Genomic DNA, 25100 nt, shown 5'->3' with positions numbered 1-25100 from the left:
CTGGGTGTGGTAAAAAAATAATGAATACTGTTTTTCTGAAAATAAATAAATCAATTTAATTTAAAAAAGTGTGTTCTATATTTTAATTATGTGTTATTTTTCTCCAAATTTTAGTTTTTAAAAAATTAACTTCTAACTTCATGACAATGTAGTTAGAAAATAAATTCAATATGATATAAAATCTTTAAAATTTGTCAGTCTTACTTTATACTCTAGTGAAATGTTTCTCTATCCTGGATATATAATAGAATTACCTGAAGAGGTTTTCAGACATACTAATACCTGGGACCCACTCCAGACCAAAGAAGTCAGAATTGTTGGGGGTAGAATGCAAACATTTGTATTTTTAAAGATATCCTGGGAAATTTGACAGTGTACCTTGGCATACTATATCATGAATTTTTGTAATGTTTTATGTAAGCTTAAATCAACTGTATTCTTCAGTTTTTGAAGAAATACAGTTATTAAAGAATTTATATAAGGGTTTTCCAAATGTCCTTTAGATTTAATTTGTTAATTATGTTGTTCAAAGACAGTATATCTTTAATAACTTTTAAAATATTTGCTCTATTAATAAACAAAGAGAAGTATTTTAAAAATCACTCTCTCTAGGAGTATGGAATTATGAATTTCATTTTGTAATTAGCAGAACTGTTTGTGTGCTCTCTCTTTCTCTCTCTCATCTACTATCTTTGGTACTAAAACCATATAAATATAGCATATGAAGGTTAAATACTCCACTTTAACTTATTTAGGTTTTTTCAAAGGCATTTTAACATGTTAATTAAGAATTCCTAAAATTAGTCAAACTTTTAATTCTTTTGTATGCCAATCACCTCACTGTAGAGGGGATAGTTAATTCTATCTCAATTTTTTACCCCCAATTTAGACATTATTGTGATTATTTTATAGTATAATTTTTTTTCTATTTATTCATAAGCTTGCATTTTCTTTGCTCACTTCTTTTTTTTTTTTAAGATTTTATTTATTTATTTGACAGAGATCACAAGTAGGCAGAGAGACAGGCAGAGAGAGAGAGAGGAGGAAGCAGGCTCCCTGCGGAGCAGAGAACCCGATGCGGAGCTGGATCCAGGACCCTGGGAGCATGACCTGAGCTGAAGGCAGAGGCTTCAACCCATTGAGCAACCCAGCCACCCCTCTTTGCTCACTTCTTGAATCTCTGTGCTGGATTGTTTGTTTTCAGTCAATAGCATTTCTGTTCCTTTTTACACTCTCCCATGTTACTAAGAGTGGTTGAAAGCCCGAGAAACTTATTTTTGAGAATCCCTTGTCAGGTGGATTCTGATGTACTATATGGTTACTAACAAAACACACACACACACAAAAATAATGTCAGCCACCACTGTCAATTACTGATTATTTCCTACTCATCGTGCAATGTGCTAAGTGTTTTACACTCACTATTGCTTTGAATTCTCTCAATAATCCTGTAAGGTTGATATTGTTAGGATGTTCTAAGTTACCTGACTGGTTTCCCAGGATTGGAGCCTGGAATGGTATGAAAACAAGGCTGATGCCCATATTTTACCATATTCACAATGTACAACACATTGGCAAAAAAAGATTATAACACTCTTGAAATTATACCTATTTCAGTTAATAATGTGGAATATTCAACTAAACTTTTGCTCCTGACTTTGGAACCCAGACTTCTGTGTCCCTTTTGTTTTTAAATGGAAGCTGAATTTTAATACCAAATAACAGACATGAAAATAAATTTTTGGAGAACATAAAAAAAAGAAAATCAATAACAATGTGCACTGAATTTCTTATTATCAGGTATATTTAAAGTAAGCATTTAAGTAACAGAATGTGTATATAAATGTGAAAAAACAAAAATGTTCAGAAAAAAGAAAAGAAAATTAGAGCATACTTCCCCAGAACCAACAGCTGCTTCTTGAACCTTGTTCAAACTCCATATTCTACTGCTAGTCTCATGGGGAAGCTGTGGCTGCTGCTTTCTGCATTTATCTAATTTCTGGGTTGGATCTCCACCTTTGAACTTTGCTCTCCCACCCTGTCTTTCTTTCTTTCTTTTTTTTTTTAAATATATATTTTTAAGATTTTATTTGTTTATTTGACAGACAGAGATCACAAGTAGGCAGAGAGAAAGGCAGAGAGAGAAGGGGGGAAGTAGGCTCCCTGCCGAGCAGAGAGCCCAATGCGGGGCTCTATCCCAGGACCCTGAGATCATGACCTGAGCCGAAGGCAGAGGCTTTAATCCACTGAGCCACCCAGGTGCCCCTCTTTTTTTTTTAATAAAGATTTTATTTATTTATTTGTCAGAGAGAGAGAGAGAGCATGAGCACAGGCCGACAGAGTGGCAGGCAAAGGCAGAGGGAGAAGCAGGCTCCCTGCCGAGCAAGGAGCCCGATGTGGGACTCGATCCTAGGATGCAGGGATCATGACCTGAGCCTAAGGCAGCTGCTTAACCAGCTGAGCCACCCAGGTGTCCCTCCCACTCTCTCTTTCTTTCTTTCTTCCTTCCTTTCTTTCTTTCTTTTTTTTTTTTAAGATTTTATTTTTATTTATTTGAGAGACATCAAAATAGGCAGAGAGGCAGGCAGAGAGGTGGGGGGTGGGGAGCAGGCTCCCTGCTGAGCAGAGAATCCGATGCCGAGCTGGATCCCAGGATCCTGGGATCATGACCTAAGCCAAAGGCAGAGGCTTTAACCCACTGAGCCACCCAGGTGCCCCCCTCCCACTCTTTCTTACAACAATTTTTATCCTACCACATTCCTTGTATTTAATTTCTTTCTTCTTGAAATATTTAGAATAATCTCTTTTTTCCCCCTGACTGTTCTTTGACTAATCCAATTTGAGTCTTTCCTTCTTAGATCCTTTTTCTTTTCTCTGCAGTATACATTAAAATTTTTCTAAACTCCATTTTGTTAGACCGAAAATATCTGTATTTTCCCTTATTTCTGAATAATTTGCCAGGTATAGAATTCTAGGTTAGTAATTACTTTTTGAATCTTGATAAAGTCATTTTACTGTCTATTGGTTTCTATTGTTACTGTCAATGTCAGAAGTCAGATGTTAGTTTACTTCTCCTATTTTAGGTAGTCTATATTGTCTTTCTGGCTAAGTTAAATTTTTTTTTTTCTTTTGCACTTTTAACTTTTACTAGAATATATTTAGGATTAACTGATTTTATTTATTTTTTATTTTTAAATTTTTTTAAAAAAATATTTTATTTATTTATTTGACAGAGAGAACACAAGTAGTCAGAGAGGCAGGTGGAGAGAGAGGGGGAAGTGGTCTCCCTGCTGATGATCCCAGGACCCTGAGATCATGACCTGAGCTGAAGACAGAGACTTAACCTACTAATGGTGGGTAGTGCCCCTAACTAATTTTATTTATGCTGATTTGTATTCATTTGGTTTACAGAATTTGAGAATTACTATCTTTCATTAATTGTATTTTCTCTTTGAATATTGATTCTCTACCATTTGATTTATTATCTCCTAGAATTCTGATTATATGCATTTTGTGCCTCCTCACACTCTCCTTCCTGCTTCTTACTCTCTCTCTCTCATATTTTTCCATCTTTTTCTCTCCATGGTACAATTCTGGGTGATTTCCCCAAATCTATCATTGACTTTACTGACTCTTCAATTCTGTCTAATTATCCAACTGGCCCAATGACTTCCTAACTTTAGGGATTATATTTTTTATTTCTATAGTTCAGTTGCATAAATTCCTTGTCTTTTCTAAGAATTTCTTGTTCCCTTGCCTTACTTTAAATCTTTTTTTCCATTTCTTTAAATATATTACTTTTAAAAGATTTATTTATTTATTTTAGAAAGAGATAGAGAGTGGGGGAAGGGGCAGAGGTAGAGAGAGAAGCAGATTCCATACTGTGCTCAGAGCCCAGTTTGGGGCTTGATCTCATGACCCATGAGATCATGACCAGAGCAGAAACCAAGAGTGGGGTGCTCAACTGACTGAGCCACCCAGGCACCCCAATATACTTATTTTATGTACTCTTTTTGATCATTTTACCCTTTGCAGATATTAAGAGTCTAATATTGAAGTTTATTGTTTCTGCTATATTGTTCACAATGATTTGTTTCCTGATGTATCTAGTAATTTTTGATTGTGAATTCTTGTTCATTAGAACTTTATCTGTGTGCATTCTTTGAGACATGGTTTTAAAGACTGTTTCTTCCCAAATTTTGTTGTTGTTTTTAGCAGGTATCTCAGTTCTCAAACCCAACTATTTTTTAAAAAAGATTTTATTTATTTATTTGACAGACACAGATCACAAGTAGGCAGAGAGAGACAAGGAAGCAGGCTCCCCGCTGAGCAGAGAGCCCAATGTGGGGCTCGATCCCAGGACCCCAGGATCATGACCCGAGCTGAAGGCAGAGGCTTTAACCCACTGAGCCACCCAGGCACCCCCAAACCTAACCATTTTAAATATTTTATTATAGCCTCAGTCTTTCTTACCTGGATACAAAATGTCATGGGAATTCTGGTTCCAGATTTATTTGAATAATGCTTATGACTAAGAATTCTTTTTCTTTCCTTCCCTTTCTCTCTCTTCCTTTCCTTCCCTTTTGTCTCCACTCCTTTCTTTTCTCCTTTACTCTTCTTTTTTCTCTCTTTTCCTCTCCCCATTTCAAATTTCTTTCCTTTTTACCCACTCAGAGCCAGGACATAGACAAAGACTATTTCTCTCTAGAGCAGAGTTTACCTTCCAGTGAGTTGCACTTTAGAATTCTAGTTTTATGGAGAAGTCTCCAACCTGTCCTCATATATAGTTTAACCCTAGGTTTTGTGTAATCGATCACACATTTTAATTCAGATCTAGGCCATAAAAGTTTGGAATAAATTCTCAGAGCAAACACCAATTCGTGAATCTTTCTAACAATAGAATTACTTCCCACCTGCTCAGGCATACATTCAAATGTAGATTTTATATTTTATCTAGTATTTTTAATTATGTTCTCCCCAAAGAATTTTCTATAAATGTTTAGTCTGCCATATTGCTAGAAATAGCAGTTAACAATCATTATTAAAAATGATGCCATTATTAAAAACAGATGCCAATCTGTTGTTAAAAGTGTTTGCAATGCCTAATTATAATGCCTATTATTGGTTACCACAAAGGAAAATTTTAATTTGGGGCTAAAAGTAACAGTTTATCCTTTTTATTATGCATTACATAAAATTGGTAAATATGTAACTGATTTCCTTTTTCATAAGCTTTTAAATTATTCAAGTATAAACTGTATTTTATTTTAGTTAAAATTGAGAGCTGACATTCCTTTTCCATTTCAACTATAAAATCATATATGGATTTTTAAGCAACTTTACTGCAGTGATTCTTGCTTTTTCTAGCTACAAGACAATAAACGGCAGTGTTTATGAGTGCTGATAAGATTCTGAATTCTATTCTGTCCTCATTGTTCCTGCTGTGAAATGATTGCCTATTTTAAAGCCACCCAAATAGAGACTGATTGCTATTATGAACAAAGAAGACTATTCATAGAAATAACCTTCCTTCTTGGCATTATGGGTAGCAATGGTGATGAAAAGTCATATACTATACTGTAAAAGTCAGTCTTGCAGTGCACCCCAGTCACGGGCACTGAACGTTTCACTCACTTGCTTGTTCATCATTTAACCACTTAACCTATCAGCCATTCAACTCTGTCTCCTTTTCCAGACATAGCTATTTGATGTTTCCAGGCAAAACACATCTTCTTTTGCTTGCTATTCATTAGTGTCCATCAAAATATACTTTTTTATATTAAAAAATAAGAATGTGCTGAGATGGAATGCCAGAAACAGGCCGTTTTTCTTGGTAATGGACAAATAGCATCAATGGGACCTTCCAGGGGTGAACCCCATGTCTTTCAGATGTTAAATGATTCATCTGACAAGATAATGAATTGGTTGCTTTTTTTCAGGGAAGATTTGCAAAGAATTTCTTTTCCCTGGATAGACAATTTAGAAAATGTTGTGAAAGGATATAAAAAGAAAGGATAAAGAAAGAAAGCTAGTTTAATACAAATGGATTCTACTCAGAACTGTGGACATATAATACTCGGATATCTTGAAGAATATCTCCTCCTGGGCAGACATGTATTTGAGATAAATATTATTTCTGCAGCTAGAAAATTAGTTTTTTTTTTTTAAGATTTTATTTATTTATTTGATAGACAGAGATTACAAGTAGGCAGGGAGGCAGGCAGAGAGAGAGGGAAGCAGGCTTCCTGCTGAGCAGAGAGCTGATGCGGGGCTCCATCCCAAGACCCTGAGATCATGACCCGAGCCGAAGGCAGAGGCTTTAACCCACTGAGCCACCCAAGTGCCCCTAGAAAATTAGTTTTAAGCTTTATTTAGAACTTTATTGAAGAATGGATGAAAAAAAAATCACAGAAGTGATTTTTATTTTATGAATTTATATCTTTATAATAATAATATAAACTTTACTCACCTTTTTCTGTGTTTATATAAATAGCTAAGTAGACATAATATCAGAATTCGGGTTAAACATACATCTATACTCCTTTATTCTTAGAAAACAATATCTGAGACAGGGAACATTAAAGAGGCTCTATGTTAAAGAGTTTGGGGAATGGTGATGTCTTAGTTCAAGCTGCTCTAACAAAAGTATTAGGGACTGGGTAGTATGTAAACAACAGAAATTTATTTTTTTTACAGATCTAGGGACTGGAAATCCATCATCAGCTTGCCAGAGTAGTTGGGTTATGTTTAGAAATCTCTTCCAGTTTGCAGGCTGAGGACTTCTTGCCCTCGGACTAAAACTGAAACATTGGTTCTTTCTGGGTCTTAAGTCTGCCAGTTTTTGGACTGGAACTACACCAACAATTTTGGTTCTTAGGCCTTCATATTCAGACTAGAGCTATACCATTGCCTCCCTTTGGCCTCTAGCTTTGCTGACTGAAGATATTGGGACTGCTCAGCCTCCATAATTATGTGATCCAATTCTTTACAATAAATCTGTTATAGAATATATCCACAGATTTACTATATACACTGTAGTAAATATAGTACAGTATATATATACTGTTAGTTCTCTTGGTATCCACCTCTAACTGTCTTCTGAGTGTGACAGAAATTAAAGGTATAATCAATAATATCAAACTGTGCTTCACACACAGAGACAGCAAAATCCACAACATGCATTTTCCTCAATATTTATTGATCAGCCTAGATACTGATCCCTATTCAATATGGGGCTTAAGGTAGAAAGTAATGTAAATAAACTTAGAGCAAGAAATCCACTTTTAAATTTATTTATTAATAATCTAATTTTTTGCAAATTCAAAAAATTGAGGTGAGAAGCAGTCACTCACAAGCATCCTTTGCCTGTAATCAATCAAATCCTTAATGTTTTTCTAGAAAAAAAAAACTGCTGATTTTTGATAATTGCAAATACCAAAATGATCTTTACTCATTGAGAGTACTGTGAAATAACACTACCAATTGGAAGTCATTTTATAATTGATATTTTCTTTTTTTTTTTTTTTTTTAAGATTTTATTTATTTATCTGACAGACAGAGATCACAAGTAGGCAGAGAGGCAGGCACAGAGAGAGAGAGGAGGAAGCAGGCTCCCTGCTGAATGGAGAGCCCAATGCAGGTCTCGATCCCAGGACCCTGGGATCATGACCTGAGCTAAAGGCAGAGGCTTTAACCCACTGAGCCACCCAGGAACCCTATAATTGATATTTTCTAGTGATGTACAAAAACCCTGTTGTCTAAGATTCTAGATGTGGTACTATTAATGCCAATGAAATTGAAATAGGAAGTCTTTGGAAAGTTGTACATGGTATTTGGATGTTAGGATTCCCTTAATATTAGTCAAAAGTGACAATAGAACATTTAGTGACCCATTAAAGTTGCTCCTTCAATGCAGTTGGTTTTCACTCATTCCTGAGGAAAAGTGTGACCAGCCATCTAACAACAAAGAAAGAGTTTTAAGCTAATTTGGATTTACTCAGTTTGTCAATAATTCTCAAGGCACTTTGCCACCTATATTGCAGAAAGAACAATCAATTATTCCAGAAAAAAAAAATCAATTCACAGGTACAAGAGACTGAATTAGGGCCATTGTGACCGGAATAGAAGGTTAGGAAAATAGGGGAAGAGACAGACCACGCATGGTATTAAAGATCATTCAAGGAGTTTTCTGTTTTTGAGATACACTGATTGACCCACTTTCTGGGTAACTGAAAGTTTTCCATTTTCATATTTTAGAAGAGTACAATACTAGAAATGGATTTGGTTTAAGAGCAATATATCCCTAAAATGTTAGTTATGGCTTCCACTTCAGCCCTTTGAAAACATGTCTATCACCATTGGTTATTACAAAAAAATTAAGTATACTAAAATAAATACCAGAAGGAGAGATTGGTTCAGGAGGTTAAGCTGTTGATTGAAATAAGTGTATTCATGAGAGGGAGGAAAAAGTTCCACTGAGGAATTTGAGTCTTGTGCAGTCCAATCTTGCCTGAGCTGACCCTATTACTATAGGCCAGCTAATTAACCTCCATGTGCCTTGACTGCTTATCTGTAAAGTGAAGATAATAATGACCCACTAAAAGAACTGCAAATCATTCTATAAACACCAACAGTTATAAAAATAATATAAATAATTACTTAGCTCAGTTGTAAGATTTTAGTCTTTAACCCAGAGTTTAAACATCTCTCGGCCTAAATAGTATGTCAGGTTTAATTTTTGTCAAACAGCTTTTTATGTATATGCATGTGATAGAGTGAACTCATATCTAATTCCATAATAGCCAAATTTGTATTTATTGAAAGTGTACCTTCTCTTTCTGATGCCTATTGTTCAGTCTGCAATACACTGTGTCCTAGATTATCACTGTAACTCCTATTGGCAGCACATGGTTTAACACAGTGTAGGAGATGTTCAGAAAGAAGTAGGGAGGGGGATTTAGGGGGAGGAAAAGGCACTTCTAATTTCTTTTTAAATGACAAGTCTTCTTGCCTGTTAAATAAGAGTATGCTTTTATTATTCCATAAGCCTATTGCAATTATATTAACTATAATTAAGCAATTCAAATTGGATCAGCAGGCACATAATAGCATGCCAAGAAGCGGCAAAATGAAGGGGCTCCTAGTTGTGTTTTATTGTGGATTTACTTATTCACACTGAAATTGTCATCTCTTTTGTGGTATTTCCAATAATTTTATGGGAAGTGTTTATAAAACTGTATTTCTTCAGTGGCATAAAGATTACCTGTTACTATAATTATTCTTGGTTATCATGCTACACTTTCTTTAGCAGATAAAAGGAAATAACAACTAAACAATAAAATATTTACAGAATTGGATTGGCTGTTTCTTTGTGAACTTGGAAAAGAATCATATATTCTGTTCAATTTCTTCTTTTTAAAAATTCATGTCTAGTAAATATGTAGGCTGTTTCCTTGATGATATTAATGACTCAGAAGTGTGACTACCATGTTTTTGCTGGTGTGATCTGGCCTATAGCTAAATGGTTGTCTAGAGATCCTGGTTAGTGACCAGGACTAGTTAGTAAGGGACAATGAACTGGACAGAAACAACCTTTAACTTTCAGCCAGTTCTTCTGTTTTATGTGACTACTGTTGTCCTAACCTTTGTTCAGCTAAAGTGAGGAATACACATTTGATTTCTTCACTGAAGCCTGAGCAATATATCTAACATGTAATGTGAGTTTTATTCAATTCTCACCTGACTAAGACTTCTTTCCCAGTTTCCATTTCTTTCTTCTCTGGCGTTGCTCCCTTTGATTCTGTTGCATTTTGATGGTCAGGGCTTGGGGTCAAATCTTTGAGTGAATTTTTCTCGGAGATTTTATCTGTGGAAAGGAAAGAACATTTAGACAGAAGAATATATGCCACTCTTGATAAGTCATATTGGACAGTATAAATTACAAAAATGCTTATTGTTTCTCCAAAATAGTCATAGGAATGCTTCCCCTAGGATTCCTGTTAAACAAAGTTGGACCTTCTGCAGGTGAAGTTAACTTGTAGATACCTTCAGGCTGATAAAAAGTATACTTAGAGTTGGTGTATTATGCAGCAAAAGGTTCATTTAGTATATTTCTCTTTGAAACTGGCTAAACTGAGATTAATAAGGAATAATCATTCAAAAGACATTTCAGTTCTGCTATGGTATTATTCATAATTTGTGGCTGAAACTGAAACCTCATAAAATTCAGAAGAATAAAACAGAGAGAAGTGATATCACTGACATTATTTTAGAATTTTGCATTCTAGTTTTTTAATGAAACAAAATTTTTGGTTTTGTTTTGATCATCTTTAGCTATGACATCTTTTCTGAATAAGCAATACAAACTAATATGTACCAGCTTCATTTTTAGTCCAAAAGTTAAGATTTCCCTTCAAGCCTACAAATACAATTTCTAATTAAAATAGTTTAAATTGTAGTGTGCCAAGAGAATAATCAATTCACTGGTAAATATTTGGATTATAGAGAAGATTTTAATGAAAGTAAATGACTTAATATAAAAAGAAAATAGAGAAGGAGCAAAGAAATAGAATGAACAAAATTTAATGGTTATTCATTGTCTACAGTTTCTAATTTATTTTTAATTGGATGTACTGTGCTTAGGAAATTAGAATCAATGTTCAAATCATAACTTTTATTTTTGGTAATACATTATAATTGGAAAAACTTAAGCCAATCCAGTATTGAAAATCTGGATTCACAAAAATGATAAATCATGTGTGATCACTTACTTCCACAAAAGTTTTTACCACGTAAGTCCTTTAATATGAAAATTCCTATGATCCATTTAAATCTTCCAAAGTAAAAAACTTTTCAGGAATATGTTTCAGGAATAAGGGGAATCACAAAATGGACTCACTACTTAGAGTTTTAAAAAGCTTATGACTAAGAGAGCTAAAATCTCTGGATTTCCAAAAACAAGTTTCTTCATTATATATCTCCTACCTACATTTATTTCAGAATTACAGTAATTCTGGCTAGAAGATAGAAACCACAGTTGTATGTTTAAATGAAAAACCTCCAAATTCCTTACTTTACTTAGGATACAAAGAACCATTACTGTAATCATGTTCTTGGAGTCTGTGTCTAGAGTCTATAGGCCAAATGAAATATTCCCACAAATACAGAATCTTACTGAGAGTGCAGGATAGGGTCCTTCTTACACAAGCACATGTGGTACACTAGCAAGCTTATCAGTACTGAACAGATTTCAGAGTAAAAAAAATGCACTTTCAATATGTCATTTTGTACTAAGAAGCTTTTGGTAGAAATAAGAGAGAAGGTCTTATTTTCCCTATGTATTCGGTTTAAGCAATATTTTCCTATTTCTTTTTATCTAACAAAAAATCATTTTTCAAATCTCTAACATTATATTACATATTGCTGCCTAGGAAAGTGAAAGCCAAATCTTTTTTCCCATATCTACAAACACTGGGGTAATTACTGTAAGATCTTTTAGAGCAGAGTTCTTAACCTCTGGCTACAGTTGTCTAGTGCACCTATGGATTGGAACTTTTGAGACTGTATGCTGCATATGCATTTTTTACATGGAGAGGATTTAAGGTTACCATGAGCTCCTCAAAGAAGTTTGGGCCAAAAAAGGTTATGAACCATTGTGTTCATATATTTTTCTAAAAGCATCTGCACCCCTGCCCCCAAATTAGTATTGAAATAGAGCATGAAATATGAGTAAAAGGATAAAAAAATCCCTCCTGAATAAAACAATCATAATCTATAAATCAGAGTATTTTTTAAGAGGCTTTTATTGACCATTTCTTATAAAAGCAAATGAATATAAGTCGCATCGCATACTTCCATTACTCATTCAAGCTATAGCATATGCATTGCATTTACAGCACTACTTTTCTGCTAGTACCAATTAAATGACTATTCTGTAACAGTTCTCTTTTCCTCTTCTAATAAGGAATTTCTGTTTATCGTCATAACATTTGGATTAAACTAACTCTAATTAGATCCTTATATCTTACCACATCTTTTCTAGACATTACCAACACCTTCTAAAATGACACTGATTCTACTATGGCAAGTTTAGGCTATTTAGAAATTAATTCCAGCCTAATTTGCTTTGTGGATAAGCATTTTAATTACAAAATAAATCCTTAATCACAGCTTGTTGGTGAAAATGAGAAACCAGTTATTGCCCATTCTTGGATTCTAAGCAGAACAACTTTAAAAATACTCATGAGGACTTAAAACAAAAGGATCCCTGTCAACTATAGTCAGTGTGGGTGTCTTTTTATCCATGCAACATGTTATTTGTTTGTGGGAACAGATGGCCAGATTGTTTGCATCATCCTCATCATGGAAGAAATCTAAAATACACAGCAAATCTTGGTCTGGCATCTGGGTGAAGTTTTGTCACCCTCACATTGTAGTTTTCCCCTGCTTCACACATGGACAGCAGGATTCCCTGTTTTGTAGCTGCCCAAACTAATAGTGTACGTCTTTTCTGCCAACTGTGCTCTTTACACATTGCACAGCAATTGCCAGAACTCATCAGTATACTTAGTCAAATTCTGCCCTGGAATGTGTGCCCATGGCAGATAGTAAAATCTGGAATCGAAGTGTTCTGATATGGTTGCTTTTATTGAATGTGCAAGAATGAGTACTGAATTTGCCCTCCACACACCTGGCTGATTCCGTCTTTGGCCTGGCAGCATCTCGCTCTGGGCCCACTGTAATACACTTTCAAACTGCTTGGCCCCCTTGTAGCAGCACACTGAAGAGACCTGTGCAGGTGTGAAACATCTGCTTCCATCTTCAAGTGAGGAAATAAGTGATGCAGAAAGCCATTAACCTTCCACATTTTATCAGTGGCACTAAATAATTGCTGGAAAAGGAGGAATCCAAAGAACCTAATTTGGGAATAAGGTTGTGAATTAGACAGGTGTTGGTTCAGTTGGCCTTTTTTTTTTTTTTTTTTTGGATGGATATAAAAAGGAAAAGACTTGAAAATGCTTTCATTCGTTGAAATGTTTGATGTGGGTGATGATATCACTTGTTTAAATTTCTAACTCTTAAAACACCAAATACATTGTGGGTTCTGTCTCAAAAACAATTCTTTTATTAGACACCAACAATATCTGAGTAATTAGATGTTAGGTGAGTTAACAAAAACTAAGTCTGAGTATTTTGATTATATGCATAAGTGACACTATCATTTTCATCTTAATGAATGAACATTTGCAATAAAATGGTAAATAACAGTTTTAAGAAGCGTATAATTTATGATTAGTCTCTCTGGTACTCGAGATTGTATTTTTGACTCAGCCTGTGTTTAATTTTGTTGTTACTGAATATTTAGTGTTCTTACAAAAATTTTAACTATAACATTTTGACCATATCTGACATTTTATTATATCTTTGTGGATTGTCAAATGTCATGGAGGAAGCTGGCAAACATTATACCGATGTGTATAAAATGGAAACTAAGGAAGTGCCTAAAATGTCACAGAATTTGAAACATGTAATATTTTATATTAGAAATGCTCATGCAATCTATAAAAAATCCAGAGGAGAGAGAATCAGAGTAGGTGAGAGTTCTGGAAACCATCTCATAAGGCATGGTTAAGGAACTTAAAGTCTTTAGCTAAAGTACTGAAGACCAACTACTGATACAGCAGTTATTTCAGATTCTTTGAAGGTCTGTTGTATAGAACAGAATATTATTTTAATGTATTTTATTATTTTAATTAATTTAATAATATAATATCTGGTATATTATTTTATATTAGCATAAGGCAGAAGAAAGATCCATCAATGGGATTTATAAAACGGACAAATGAGATCCTGGACATTCTAACAACTACATTTGTCTCACAGTGAAACATATGGCTTTGTGAGGCAGTGAAACCTCTGTTGCTGGAGGTAGATAGACAGATGCATTAAGGGAGGTAAGAAGGGGTCCTTGCATTGGATCGGAGGTTAGAAGTCTACTCAGCCTTAATGTGCCAGAAAGTCCTAAAGAGATTTTTATATTTAGGGAGTTTTCTTTTTTAATTTTAAGATACATCATCACAAGTAAAGAAATGAATTAATCAACAAAAAATACAGATCCATCTAAGATAGCTTTTGTACTGTGCAAAATGACAGATCCTGTCTTCCCTCAATGTCATGTTTAGTTTCAGGTACTTTTGTACTGGGATTAGTTCATCTAGAAAATACATTTAATGTACAGTTTATATTAAAGACTGTGGTGAGTTACTGGTGCTGGGTACTAAATATAGAACTCTAATCCTTACATCACTAATTCTCTGGGTGACTCTGGATAAGTTGCTTTTCTATAACAGTTTCCTCATCCATAAAATGAGAAATACTTTTGTCATGGGTATTTCTGGGAGGATTAGATAAAGACTCCATTCAAGAAAAATGTAATATAAACACAGTGTTCCACCAGCCTGACTGGGATAAATTAGCTTTAAAAAATGTATATTAACTCTTTCAAATCTGCACAGCATTGACATAAATGAAGCATGCAGGAGCTGTTATTTACTTAAAAGTGTTTCAGGAATCAGGAAAGCAGAATGCAACTTCTTACAAATCAATCATCTATGTTCTTTAGCAGAAAAAAAGCGCCCCCAAACAGTTCGATTTAATTGAATTATGCAGGTATATTTAAATCATGAAAACTGTAAAGTATATAGTATTTTATCAGAAAAATAAAAAATAAAAATAAAAAACATCCTATCCACATTGGTTAGAATCTCTTAAGTTTTTAGTTTGTAAAATAGGAAGTTTTTCAGTTAAGAGTCTGGTCTTCTAGCTAGCTGATCAGATCTCTTTACTTCTCCACCTTTAACAAGGCATCTCTGTTTTGTATTATACATAGGAATGGTTACTGATTGTGTGTACAGATGGTGACCTGATCTAAAGAAGGTGGTCCAGTCCACAGTTGGCTGGTGATTTGGGTGGTGATATCATAGGCTCTGCCCAATAGGAATAATGGTTGCTATCTGAGTCTGTCAGACCATTCTCTCTGGAATTTAGACTGGGAAATGAGTAGATGGGAGTGAGAGCAGTCCAGAGTAGATATGCAGAGAGAAATGCAGCAACATGAGAAATGAAGCCATGTTGACTATGAGGGAGAGGCAGAGAGAGCAATTAGCTCCTAGGGCTGACTCCGTCCCTTGAATGGTTTTCCAGTTATCCATAGGTTTTCTTACCCTGGAGCCCTTGCCACTGAAGGCTCTATCCCTTGCCAAATTACATCCCTGTCCCTTGCTAAATCCGCATGGTTAGCACTTTCCTTCATCATGTCAAATTATAAAGAACATCAAATTCATCTTTTTTCTAGACCAAGTTTTCAGAAATTTCACATGCTGTGTTGGTTCATTTCTCATTTCTTTTGTTCATCACCACATCAGGTATCATTTTGAAAGAATATTTCTTATTAAGTTTAATAATGGTAAGTAATTGTTTACATTATAAGGGATTTTTCTTTCTCCTTTTTTTTTTTCTTTTTGGATGAAGCAGAAAAATATGCTTAAGTAGTTTTTTGATAAAAAGTTTCATTCATTTTGTTATTGTTATTTCTATATTCCCACTTTGTCTTTTGGCTGATGAGTAGAATCGACACTTATAGAAAGTGGACTATACTACTAAAATTAGCCATAGTAGCTCCTATGCATGACAATGGAACTGACTGATCTTATACAGGGAAGCCTTTACTGATTTTTAAAAATTAAATTTCTGTACATAGTCTGGTTATTCTCTTATTTCATACAAGGAAAATGAAATTTGTATAAGTTAACTGTGATTATCAAGAACTGAAGAGTGGTTTCTTATTTAAACAAGCTAGGATTTTTCCTTCTTTTTCCCTGCTATATTTTAAAAATTAATTATACTTTATTTTTTAGAGTATTTTAAATTCTAGAGCAGTTTTTAACTTTCCAGATTTTTGTCCAAACTAAGTTGGCTGAGATGCAGCGCGGGTCATTTTGGATGGTGATGGGGGACTGGCAAGGCCTGGGGCACCTCTGCAGACCTGGAAATATATTAGACTTGGAACCTAGAGCTCTTGGCTTGGAACCTAGAGCTGTTTGGCACAGTTGGCCCAGAGAGGATACTACACTTGCAGTCTGTTTGCAACACAAATATGGGATGGAGGGCATGAGTGGAAGAAAGGGAAGAGTAAGAATCTTGAATTGCAAGATTCAGAATTCTGTCAAGGGTTGTCACTGTTCATATATGACTACATACATGAATAACATCAAGTACCTACCATGTGGTTGGTTAGAGATCACAAAATGGTCATATGACAAGATTTTAGTTTTTATTTCAGTAATTTAAAAGAGAATATTCAAACATTTAAAAAAGTTGATATTTAAAAATTGGGAGCTTTCAAGTTAAAATTTGTATTTGCAGTTGCTCATGATGTCTGGCAGCACTCGCCTCTCATCCACATGGCAGTGATTGCTTGGAGCTGAGTGGCCTCTGGCCTGTTTAAACAGAGCATGCATTATCCTCATTTACACTATCTGACTTCTATCAACATTGGAATTTATCAACCTCAGTGCTAAATGTTTTACATATATTAACTAATTTAATTTGTATTTACAACCTACAAGATTGATGACAGTATTATCCTTATTTTATACATGAGCAAACTGAGACTCAGAGATATCAACTATCTTGACTAAGGTCACTCAAAGCTATTAAGTGGTAGAGATATAATTTGAATTCAAGCGTGTCAAACTCTAAAACCAGTGCTCTTGCTAGTACTATATACTGTCAATGTACTGAATTTATGTTATTGATTGGAGCAAAACTCAATTTCTTATTTCTCTTTTGTTATTAAGTACAGAGTATTTTAAAGCCATATAGATTAGTTTTCTGATGCTGTAGCAAACAAGCTTAAAGGCTTAGAACAACACTGGTTTATTGTTTTCTAGCTTGTAGAGGCTGCCTGTGTTCCTTGGACTGTGTCCCTTCCTGTCTTCAGATTGCATCATCCCATCTTCTTCTGTCTTTGACCTTCCCGTGTTTTTCCTACAAGAACTCCTTAATTATATTGAGGTCTTCTGGATAATCTTCCCATCTCACAATCCTTAACTTAATAACATCAGTGTTTCCCCCCCACCATGTAAAAAATTCATAGTTTTTAGGGATTAGGGTATGAATGTCTTTGAAGAGCCATTAGTCAACCTACCATACCATACTAGCTATGGGCACCTAATTTTGATCCATTTCCACACTAAGTCACCTTCCAATATAATAAACTATTAGGGAAGTCATTTACATATCCTCTACTGGTACCAAAACATTTTTTAAAGAAGGACTTAATGTGCTATAAGTGAAGTGGAAGCCTAAGAAAGATGATTATAATCAAAAGAGGACTTTAGAAAGTTCTCTCTATTTGAATCCAAAATATATTACGTTCTTCATTTCCATGGCAGATAAAAATTAAACCACGCTCTGCAGAAGATAAGAGTTCTATAATCAGAAATCAACATCTGCAGATATTGTGACATTGCACCTGCATGTTTTGAAGTGAAGAATATAAAAATACCAAGCACATATAAAAGGCTATCTTTAAACACTAATAATTTTGCTTTTTCAAAACAAAATATCTTAAATATAACTGTTATTCTTATTAAAGCCTTTGAAGACATGCTAACTCTGCAGATTTAAATGAAACTAATTTTTTTCCTGTCGACTCAAAAAGCTTCTCTGTTAAATGAAGCTTCCACAAGAATTTTTACTACCAACTATGAAAAATTAAGCTTACAAATACACTTCAAAAAAAGTGTAACAAAGATAATAATAAACTTGTCATCCCAAAGATGTGATCCTTGGTTTCCTACCATTAAGACTGTATTTTTAGGTGAGAAGAAATGTTGATTTGAAACCATCACTGCTATAAAATAACTCATAGTAAAACAGAATGGTAGCAGAACGTACAGGTGTGTATGTCCAATGGTTACTTACAAAATATTGGACATGGTCTTAAAAAAGGAATTGGGCCTGCTATGGAATCACTGATATAGGAATGAGTTATGGTAGCCTTAGGAGTAGATAAGATTTCTAGTGAAGAAAGTTTAAAGGAAGAAGAGCAGAAGCCTGATCATTGAAACTTTAAACATGTACAAGCCACATCAATTTTATTATTTCATAAAACTTATTTGAAATTACATTGTTCATTATATGCCTATGTTAATACAGACTTGGCCCATATTGTTTGCTACTATATCTCTAGTCCATAGACTGATGCCTGGCACACAGTACGTATTAAAAAAAATGTATTGAGTAAGTGACTGAATGAAGAAGTAATGCTTTTATAAACATTCAGATCCTTAGCTATCTCAAGTATGGTTTACCCCAGGTGATCTACCTAGTCAAGGTAACACATTTAGAGAGACATGCATTTTACTTCATAGATTTTTTCCTATAGATTTGGATTCTGACCTTGTATTTTGGTGTGTGACTCTTCAGATGTGACAGGAATCATCTTGGTTTGGAGAGGTTTGTTTTCACTTTTGTTTTCTCCCTTTAAGAAACAAAATAAAGATCGTACATGACAGATTTAAATTAAAAAAAAAATCTAAATGTAAAATATAACAGAGTTTTTCATTCAGTGATCAAGCCAATCATCAAAAGTTTATCATTTGTTTATGGTATACTACAAATGATAATTCTTGTACTTAAATGAATATTCTTGGCTCTACTATTGAATCATCAACCCTAACCTTCATGGCTTGCTGGCCTCAGGCACTCTCTTTTTGTCCGTGTGGTTGCTGCATCTCCCTGGCACATGTTCCACCCAATTTCACTCCTCACTCCCCACAGCTCCAATGTTGGCTCTGGTCTATGTCTTTAGTAGTAGAACTTAAAGTGAGGGAGAGAAGAAAGTAGTCTAGTTTCTTTCTTTCTTTTTTTTTTAAGATTTTCTTTATTTATTTGACAGACAGAGGTCACAAGTAGGCAGAGAGGCAGGCAGAGAGAGAGGAAGGGAAGCAGACTCCCTGCTGATCAGAGAGCCAGATGTGGGGCTCGATCCCAGGACCCTGGGATCATGACCTGGGCCGAAGGCAGAGGCTTTAACCCACTGAGCCACCCAGGTGCCCCAGTAGTCTAGTGTCTTAATTCAGAGCTCTCTCTTCTCATTGTGATTTCATTTGTTTCTGTCTCATTTGAGCGTCTAAGTTTTCCTTTGAAATGTATGTATGTCTCACTGGATGTGGCCAGTGTTTGTCAAGGATGTTCCTACGGGGATGGAGATATAAGGAAAGACTATGGAAATGTTGGCTCCCAAGCTGTTCACAGTTTAGAAGGGGAAACAAACATTAAAAAATGTAAATGTAAGGAAATGGTATAGGAGATGAGACAATGTAGAGGATAGAACAGGACAGAAGGGTGGAATGGTCAATTCTATAGGAGGAGAAGGAAAGGGAGGAGAGTATTACAAATCAAGATGATTTTGTTTTTGAGTGAACAGGATATGGAAAATATTCCAGGCAGAGGATGCCTCTTTAACAATAGTCCAAGGTGTGATTGTGTACTTGGGGGAGACTAAAGTAGAAGTGGTTGAATGGGAAATAGTGTGAGAAAATAAGGCTAGCTAAATAGGCAGGGACAAAGGCCTTGAGAATTTCACAAGTGTTGATGTGGAGTTTGACATTATTTATAGGCACTATATGTCAGGAACATTTTAAACTGGGAAATAAATTAATCAGATGATTTAATTTAAGCCTGACAGTAACCATATGCGTTAGGCAAGACAGCTATTATTGTTTTTATGTTCTTGAGTAGGAAACTTTCTAACTAGCTAGAAAGATATAGATCCCTGGATATATTATGAAGTAGTGGTAAAGCCCTCTGAGTTCAATAAAGTACTTTTACATCATATTATGATGTTATTCATAAACATTTCGTCATAGTCTTTTCATGTATACAAATGTTGATTTATGTGAATGGTGTCTTATTCTGTAGTATGAGAGTCTGGAATGGTCTTAGTTTGCAGATCTTGATTTATTGGTTATTGACCAATGGAAGTCACCTATGATATTTTGGTTTAAGAACAAACTCTTTAAATGAAACTTTAAAAGAACAATGTAAATCAATTTATTCATTCATGAATATCTTCCTATAGGCCTCAAAACATCTATTTATATTTCAGAAACTTGTTGTTTAAATGTCATTTTAAAAGGTTATATTCTATCGATTAAAATGATTTTTAACTTTCTGTCATCTTTAATATTTAGCATATTTGAAACTAGAGAATAACTCTATTTCCTCAAGCAATATATTATTATATCTAAACAATAGATGTAAATAATTTCCCAAAATATGCCTTTTAAGATATAATGTGATGCCCATAGACTTCATGTTAATATCCATAAATTGGTACCATCAGAATATCATGGGATATACAAAAGAGTTGTTCTACCTGTGTCTAGTCTAAGTACTTCTCCAGTATTACTGTCATGGGATGTACGCCAGAGTTGTTCTACCTGTGTTTAGTCTAAGTACTTCTCCAGTATTACTATTTCTGTATTTTCTAAGGATTTATTTATTTATTTTTATTGTGTTATATTAGTCACCATACAGTGTACATCATTATTTTTGATGTAGTGTTCCATGATTCATTGCTCATGCATGGATCCAGTGCTCCACACAATCTGTGGCCTCCTTAATACCCCCACCAGGCTTACCCCCCCCCACCCCTCCCTTCTAAAATCCTCCATTTGTTTCCCGGAGTCCTTAGTCTTTCATGGTTCTTTTCCCATTCTGATTTCTTCCCCTTCATTTTTTCCCTTTTCTAATATCCTCCATGCTATTCCTTATGTTCCACAAATAAGTGAAACCATATGATAATTGACTTTCTCTGTTTGACTCATTTCACTTAGCATAATCTCCTTCAATCCCAATCATGCTGAGGCAAAAGTTGGGTTGACATCCTTTCTGATGGCTAATATTCCATTGTGTATATGGACCATATCTTCTTTATCCATTTGTCTGTTGAAGGGCATCTTATCTCTTTCCACATTTTGGCTATTGTGGACATGCTGATATGAACATTGGGGTGCATATGGCCCTTCTTTTCACTAACATCTATATTTTGGGAGTAAATACCCAGTAGCGCATTTACTGGATCATAGAGTAGCTCTATTTTTAATGTCTTGAGGAACTTCCACACTGTTTTCCAAAGTGGCTACACCAATTTGCATTCCCACCAAGAGTGTAAGAGGGTTCCCCTTTCTCAACAACTTCTCCAATATGTTTTTTCTTGTCTTGTCATTTTTTGCTATTCTAACTGTTGTAAGGTGGTATCTCAATGTGGTTTTGATTTGAATCTCCCTGATGGCTAATGATGATGAAGATTTTTTTATGTGTCTGTTATCCATTTGTATGTCTTCTTTGGAGAAGTGTCTGCTCATGTCTTCTGCCCATTTTTTGACTTGATTGTCTGTTTTTTGGGTGTTGAGTTTGAGAAGTTCTTTATAGATCTTGGATATCAGCCCTTTGTTTGTAGTGTCATTTGCAAAATATCTCCTCCCATTCTGTGGGTTGCCTTTTTGTTTGGTTGACAGTTTCCTTTGCTGTGAAGAAGTTTTTTTTTATCTTGATGAAGTCCCAAAAGTTCATTTTCGCTTTCGTTTTCCTTGGAAACCTTTGGAGTCTGGAGACCTGTCTTGAAAGAAGTTTCTGTGGCTGATGTTGAAGAGGTTACTGCCCATGTTCTCTTCTAGGATTTTGATGGATTCCTGTCTCACACTGAGGTCTTTCATCCATTTAGAGTTTATCTTTGTGTATGGTGTAAGAGAATAGTCCAATTTCATTCTTCTGTATATAGCTATATGCAATTTTCTCCACACCATTTATAGAAGAGACTGTCTTTTTTCCAGTGGATATTTTTTCCTGCTTTGCCAAAGATTGGTTGACCAGAGTTGAAATTCCATATATGGGCTCTCTATTCTGTTCAGTTGGTGTATGTGTCTGTTTTTGTGCCAGAACCGTGCTGTCTTGGTGATCACAGCTTTGTAATATAGCTTGAAATCAGGCAATGTGATGCCCCCAGTCTTTTTTTTTTTTTTTCAACATTTCCTTGGTGGTTCAGGGTCCACAATGTGGTGAAACTGGAACTCAATCACAAGAAAAAGTTTGAAAGAAACTCAAACACTTGGAATCTAAAGACCGTCTTACTGTTTCTGAAGGAAAGAACTGTGTAAGGAGTATCAGTTCTTTTTGCCTTCTCTCTAACATTCCTTTATCCAGCGAGTTGAGTATTTAGAAAGTTGATTCAACTATAATTCATTTGTTCTGAAGAAGTATAGCCTAGAGATTTAGCTTTCAGGTGCAACAGTCAGATAGAACAGGGCTCCAGTCCAAGCTTTGCCAGTTGTTAGTTGTGTGTAAGCAACAAATTATAACAGGACTCATAGTTACTCTGAAGATTTAATACAATAGTACTTGGAACAGGATAGCAACTTTCCTGGCACATAGTAATTATTGTTAGCTATATGTTCTCTGAGAGAATAATATATTAGTTATTTTTATGTGTTCTGTTGGAAAATAATTACGACAGGCAGGGATTAAATATTATTGAAGTGACTTTTCCAGCAAGAAACACAAGACTAGCTGAAGGAAAATACCCAATTCAACATCTGTGATATTCCATGAGTTTTTAAACATATAGTTTTAAAAATATGGGAATATTTATATTAGTACAAGAATTAGAAAAAATTCAAGGGTACTCAAATGAAGCAATGCTAAACACATTGTCCATATCTGCTCTCCAGTGCAAACACAATCAATTGTTAATCAGAAATCAAAGGAAGATTTTCCAGGGCAAATGCTAAGTAATCTTGGTGTTTTCTATACTCTAGGCTCATTTAAACCTGAGTCATTAGACCATGCTATTTTAGTCCCTGAGGTATACTCCTGCTTGTACTTGACATCCTTCATCCAAGTGTTTTAAATGGGAAAATAATTATTGCTCTAAAAATCTTACACAGCACTTTTAGGTAAATCTAGTCAGTAATTTATGAAAATTATTCTATAGATAGTTATAAGTGACTATTGATCATATAATTATCACTTTGGACTTATATTTATCATATAAACACAAACTATAATAATAATAATATTAAGAGCCATTTGGGAAGCCTCTACTATGCACTTTATTTTTTTCCCTTTTAAAAAATATTTTATTTTTAAGTAATCTTCACTCATTATGCAGCTTGAACCCACAACCCTGTGATCAAGAGTCACATGTTCCACTGAATGAGCCAGCCAGGTGCCCCTTCCATTACTTTATCATCACCCTATTGGTGAAGTGTTTAAGAGTCAATTTTAGACATGATAATTGATCCCTAAATGCTTCAGTATGTGTCTCTAGAAAAGAGAGACCTTTTCCTATATAATACAATGCTATTACCATATGATGCTATACTATTATCATATGAACACTAGTCACTCGCATTCCACTAGAGAGAACTCACAAATAGGGCCACACTTACTTGAAAGGGAGGCTGCTAATTTCTAGTATGCAGTTTAGATATATTGTCTCTAGTTTATAAAACAGGCTATGAAGCAGGTATTATCATCATTTTATAGATGAATAGACCTAGAACTTATGAAAAAAACTTATCAAGAGCCAGGTTCCTCCACTTTGGTAGTACTGAAATTTTGAACTGGATAATTCTATATTGTGAAAGTCTGCCCTGTATGTTCTAGGATGTCTAGCAGCATTTCTGGTCTTTACTGACTAGATGCAAGTAACATCTCTACCCCTGAGCTGTGATGATCAAAAGTGACTCCATACGTGACCAATTGTCCTGAATGGCAAAACTATTTCCTTTTCAGGAACTCCTAGTCTAAAGCAATAATTGTTAAATTGTAATTTACCACATCCAGGATATTTAACATTCTTTGTTGAAGCTAATTCATATAGCCCACTAGATATTTGAGAAATTATTTCTTTTTGAATTATTCAGAAGTGTAAATCAGCAATGAGAAGTTTTACTTGGCTTTTCCAACTCTTAATGTAATCTTCTAAAAATTTATCAACCTGTTTTAAAGCAAATACATATAAAATACATAAAAATACATAAATACATAAAAAATAAAGCAAATATATATAGTATATATAAAACAGTGTGGATAAACTTCCAAAGACAAACAGCATGACCCAAATGGTAGCAGGCGAAACAGCCATCTTACATACCACAGCATATATTAAAACACTGGACAAAAATCAATCACTAGACAAAAAATGATGATAATCAAGACTGATTTAGGAATGTAAGTAGCATACCTGTCTTGTGGATTGCTGAAGCTGATTGCTTGGATCAGGACCTTGTTTATTCTCATCGTTCCCTTCTCTAGGCTTCACCTTGTTTGATTTTATTGTTAACGATTTAAACATTTTCTCTGAGGTGGTTCTGAAAACTTCTGTTTTTATGACTCTGTCTCAGGGTAGAGCAACGTACTTTGTTTTTCTTTTCATTAGTAGACAAGCCAATTAGTTGTTTAATCGGGATTTTGTTCTCGTTAATTCCTAGAGGCAACTCTGTAGCTAGTCAGGGCTTTGGCTTAAAAGCAGCAAATTACTTCTGCTTGGGTGATTTGAATTCTGTTTATGAACTTTAAAGAGAAAAAATGCTCATGAGAATAGTTTACAAGTGGAGGATTAAACAAAACTTCATTGTTGATTTGAAGTTGTTTAAATGTGATCATACTGTCCACTGGTTTATTTATTTTTCTTTTCTAATTATCCACCTACCCATCTCCATCTATCTAATTTAATCAAAGTAACATGTAAATGATTAAAAAATAATATGTGTGTAAGGACTTATAAGGAACAACAGTTCATTCCCCCCAAAGTTCCCATCTCTAGTTCTACACCAGGAGATAACTTTTTTTCCTTTTTCTTTTTTTTTTTTTTAATAAACATTTTATTAATTGATCAGATTAATGGAACTCTTAAAAATTATAGTGGAAAGTCATAAAATGAAGCTTTGCACTCCCAATAGCCTAAATGTTCATCTCGGATTCATAATGATGATTATATTAGAATTAATCAAAGAGTATGTTAGTTTGCT

The 25100-nt window shown here is 34.6% G+C and overlaps 1 protein-coding gene across 1 annotated transcript in view; it reads right to left on the bottom strand.

Annotated features, from left to right (window-relative positions):
* The window catches only part of CNGB3 (cyclic nucleotide gated channel subunit beta 3), a gene marked incomplete at both ends in the record, with an annotated part of 131981 nt that extends 107557 nt beyond the window's left edge, over positions 1-24424 (bottom strand). Inside the window, 3 exons of the mRNA XM_082719964.1 lie at positions 9739-9865; positions 18463-18544; positions 24314-24424. Coding sequence (XP_082576090.1) covers positions 9739-9865; positions 18463-18544; positions 24314-24424 — 320 coding nt within the window. The remainder of the gene's footprint in view (positions 1-9738; positions 9866-18462; positions 18545-24313) is intronic.
* Positions 24425-25100: the final 676 nt, after the last annotated feature.

This window comes from Mustela nivalis, assembly GCF_964662115.1.
Source record: "Mustela nivalis genome assembly, chromosome: 2".
Classification (NCBI taxonomy): Eukaryota; Metazoa; Chordata; class Mammalia; order Carnivora; family Mustelidae; genus Mustela; species Mustela nivalis.
This window is presented reverse-complemented; position numbering and strand designations above follow the sequence as displayed.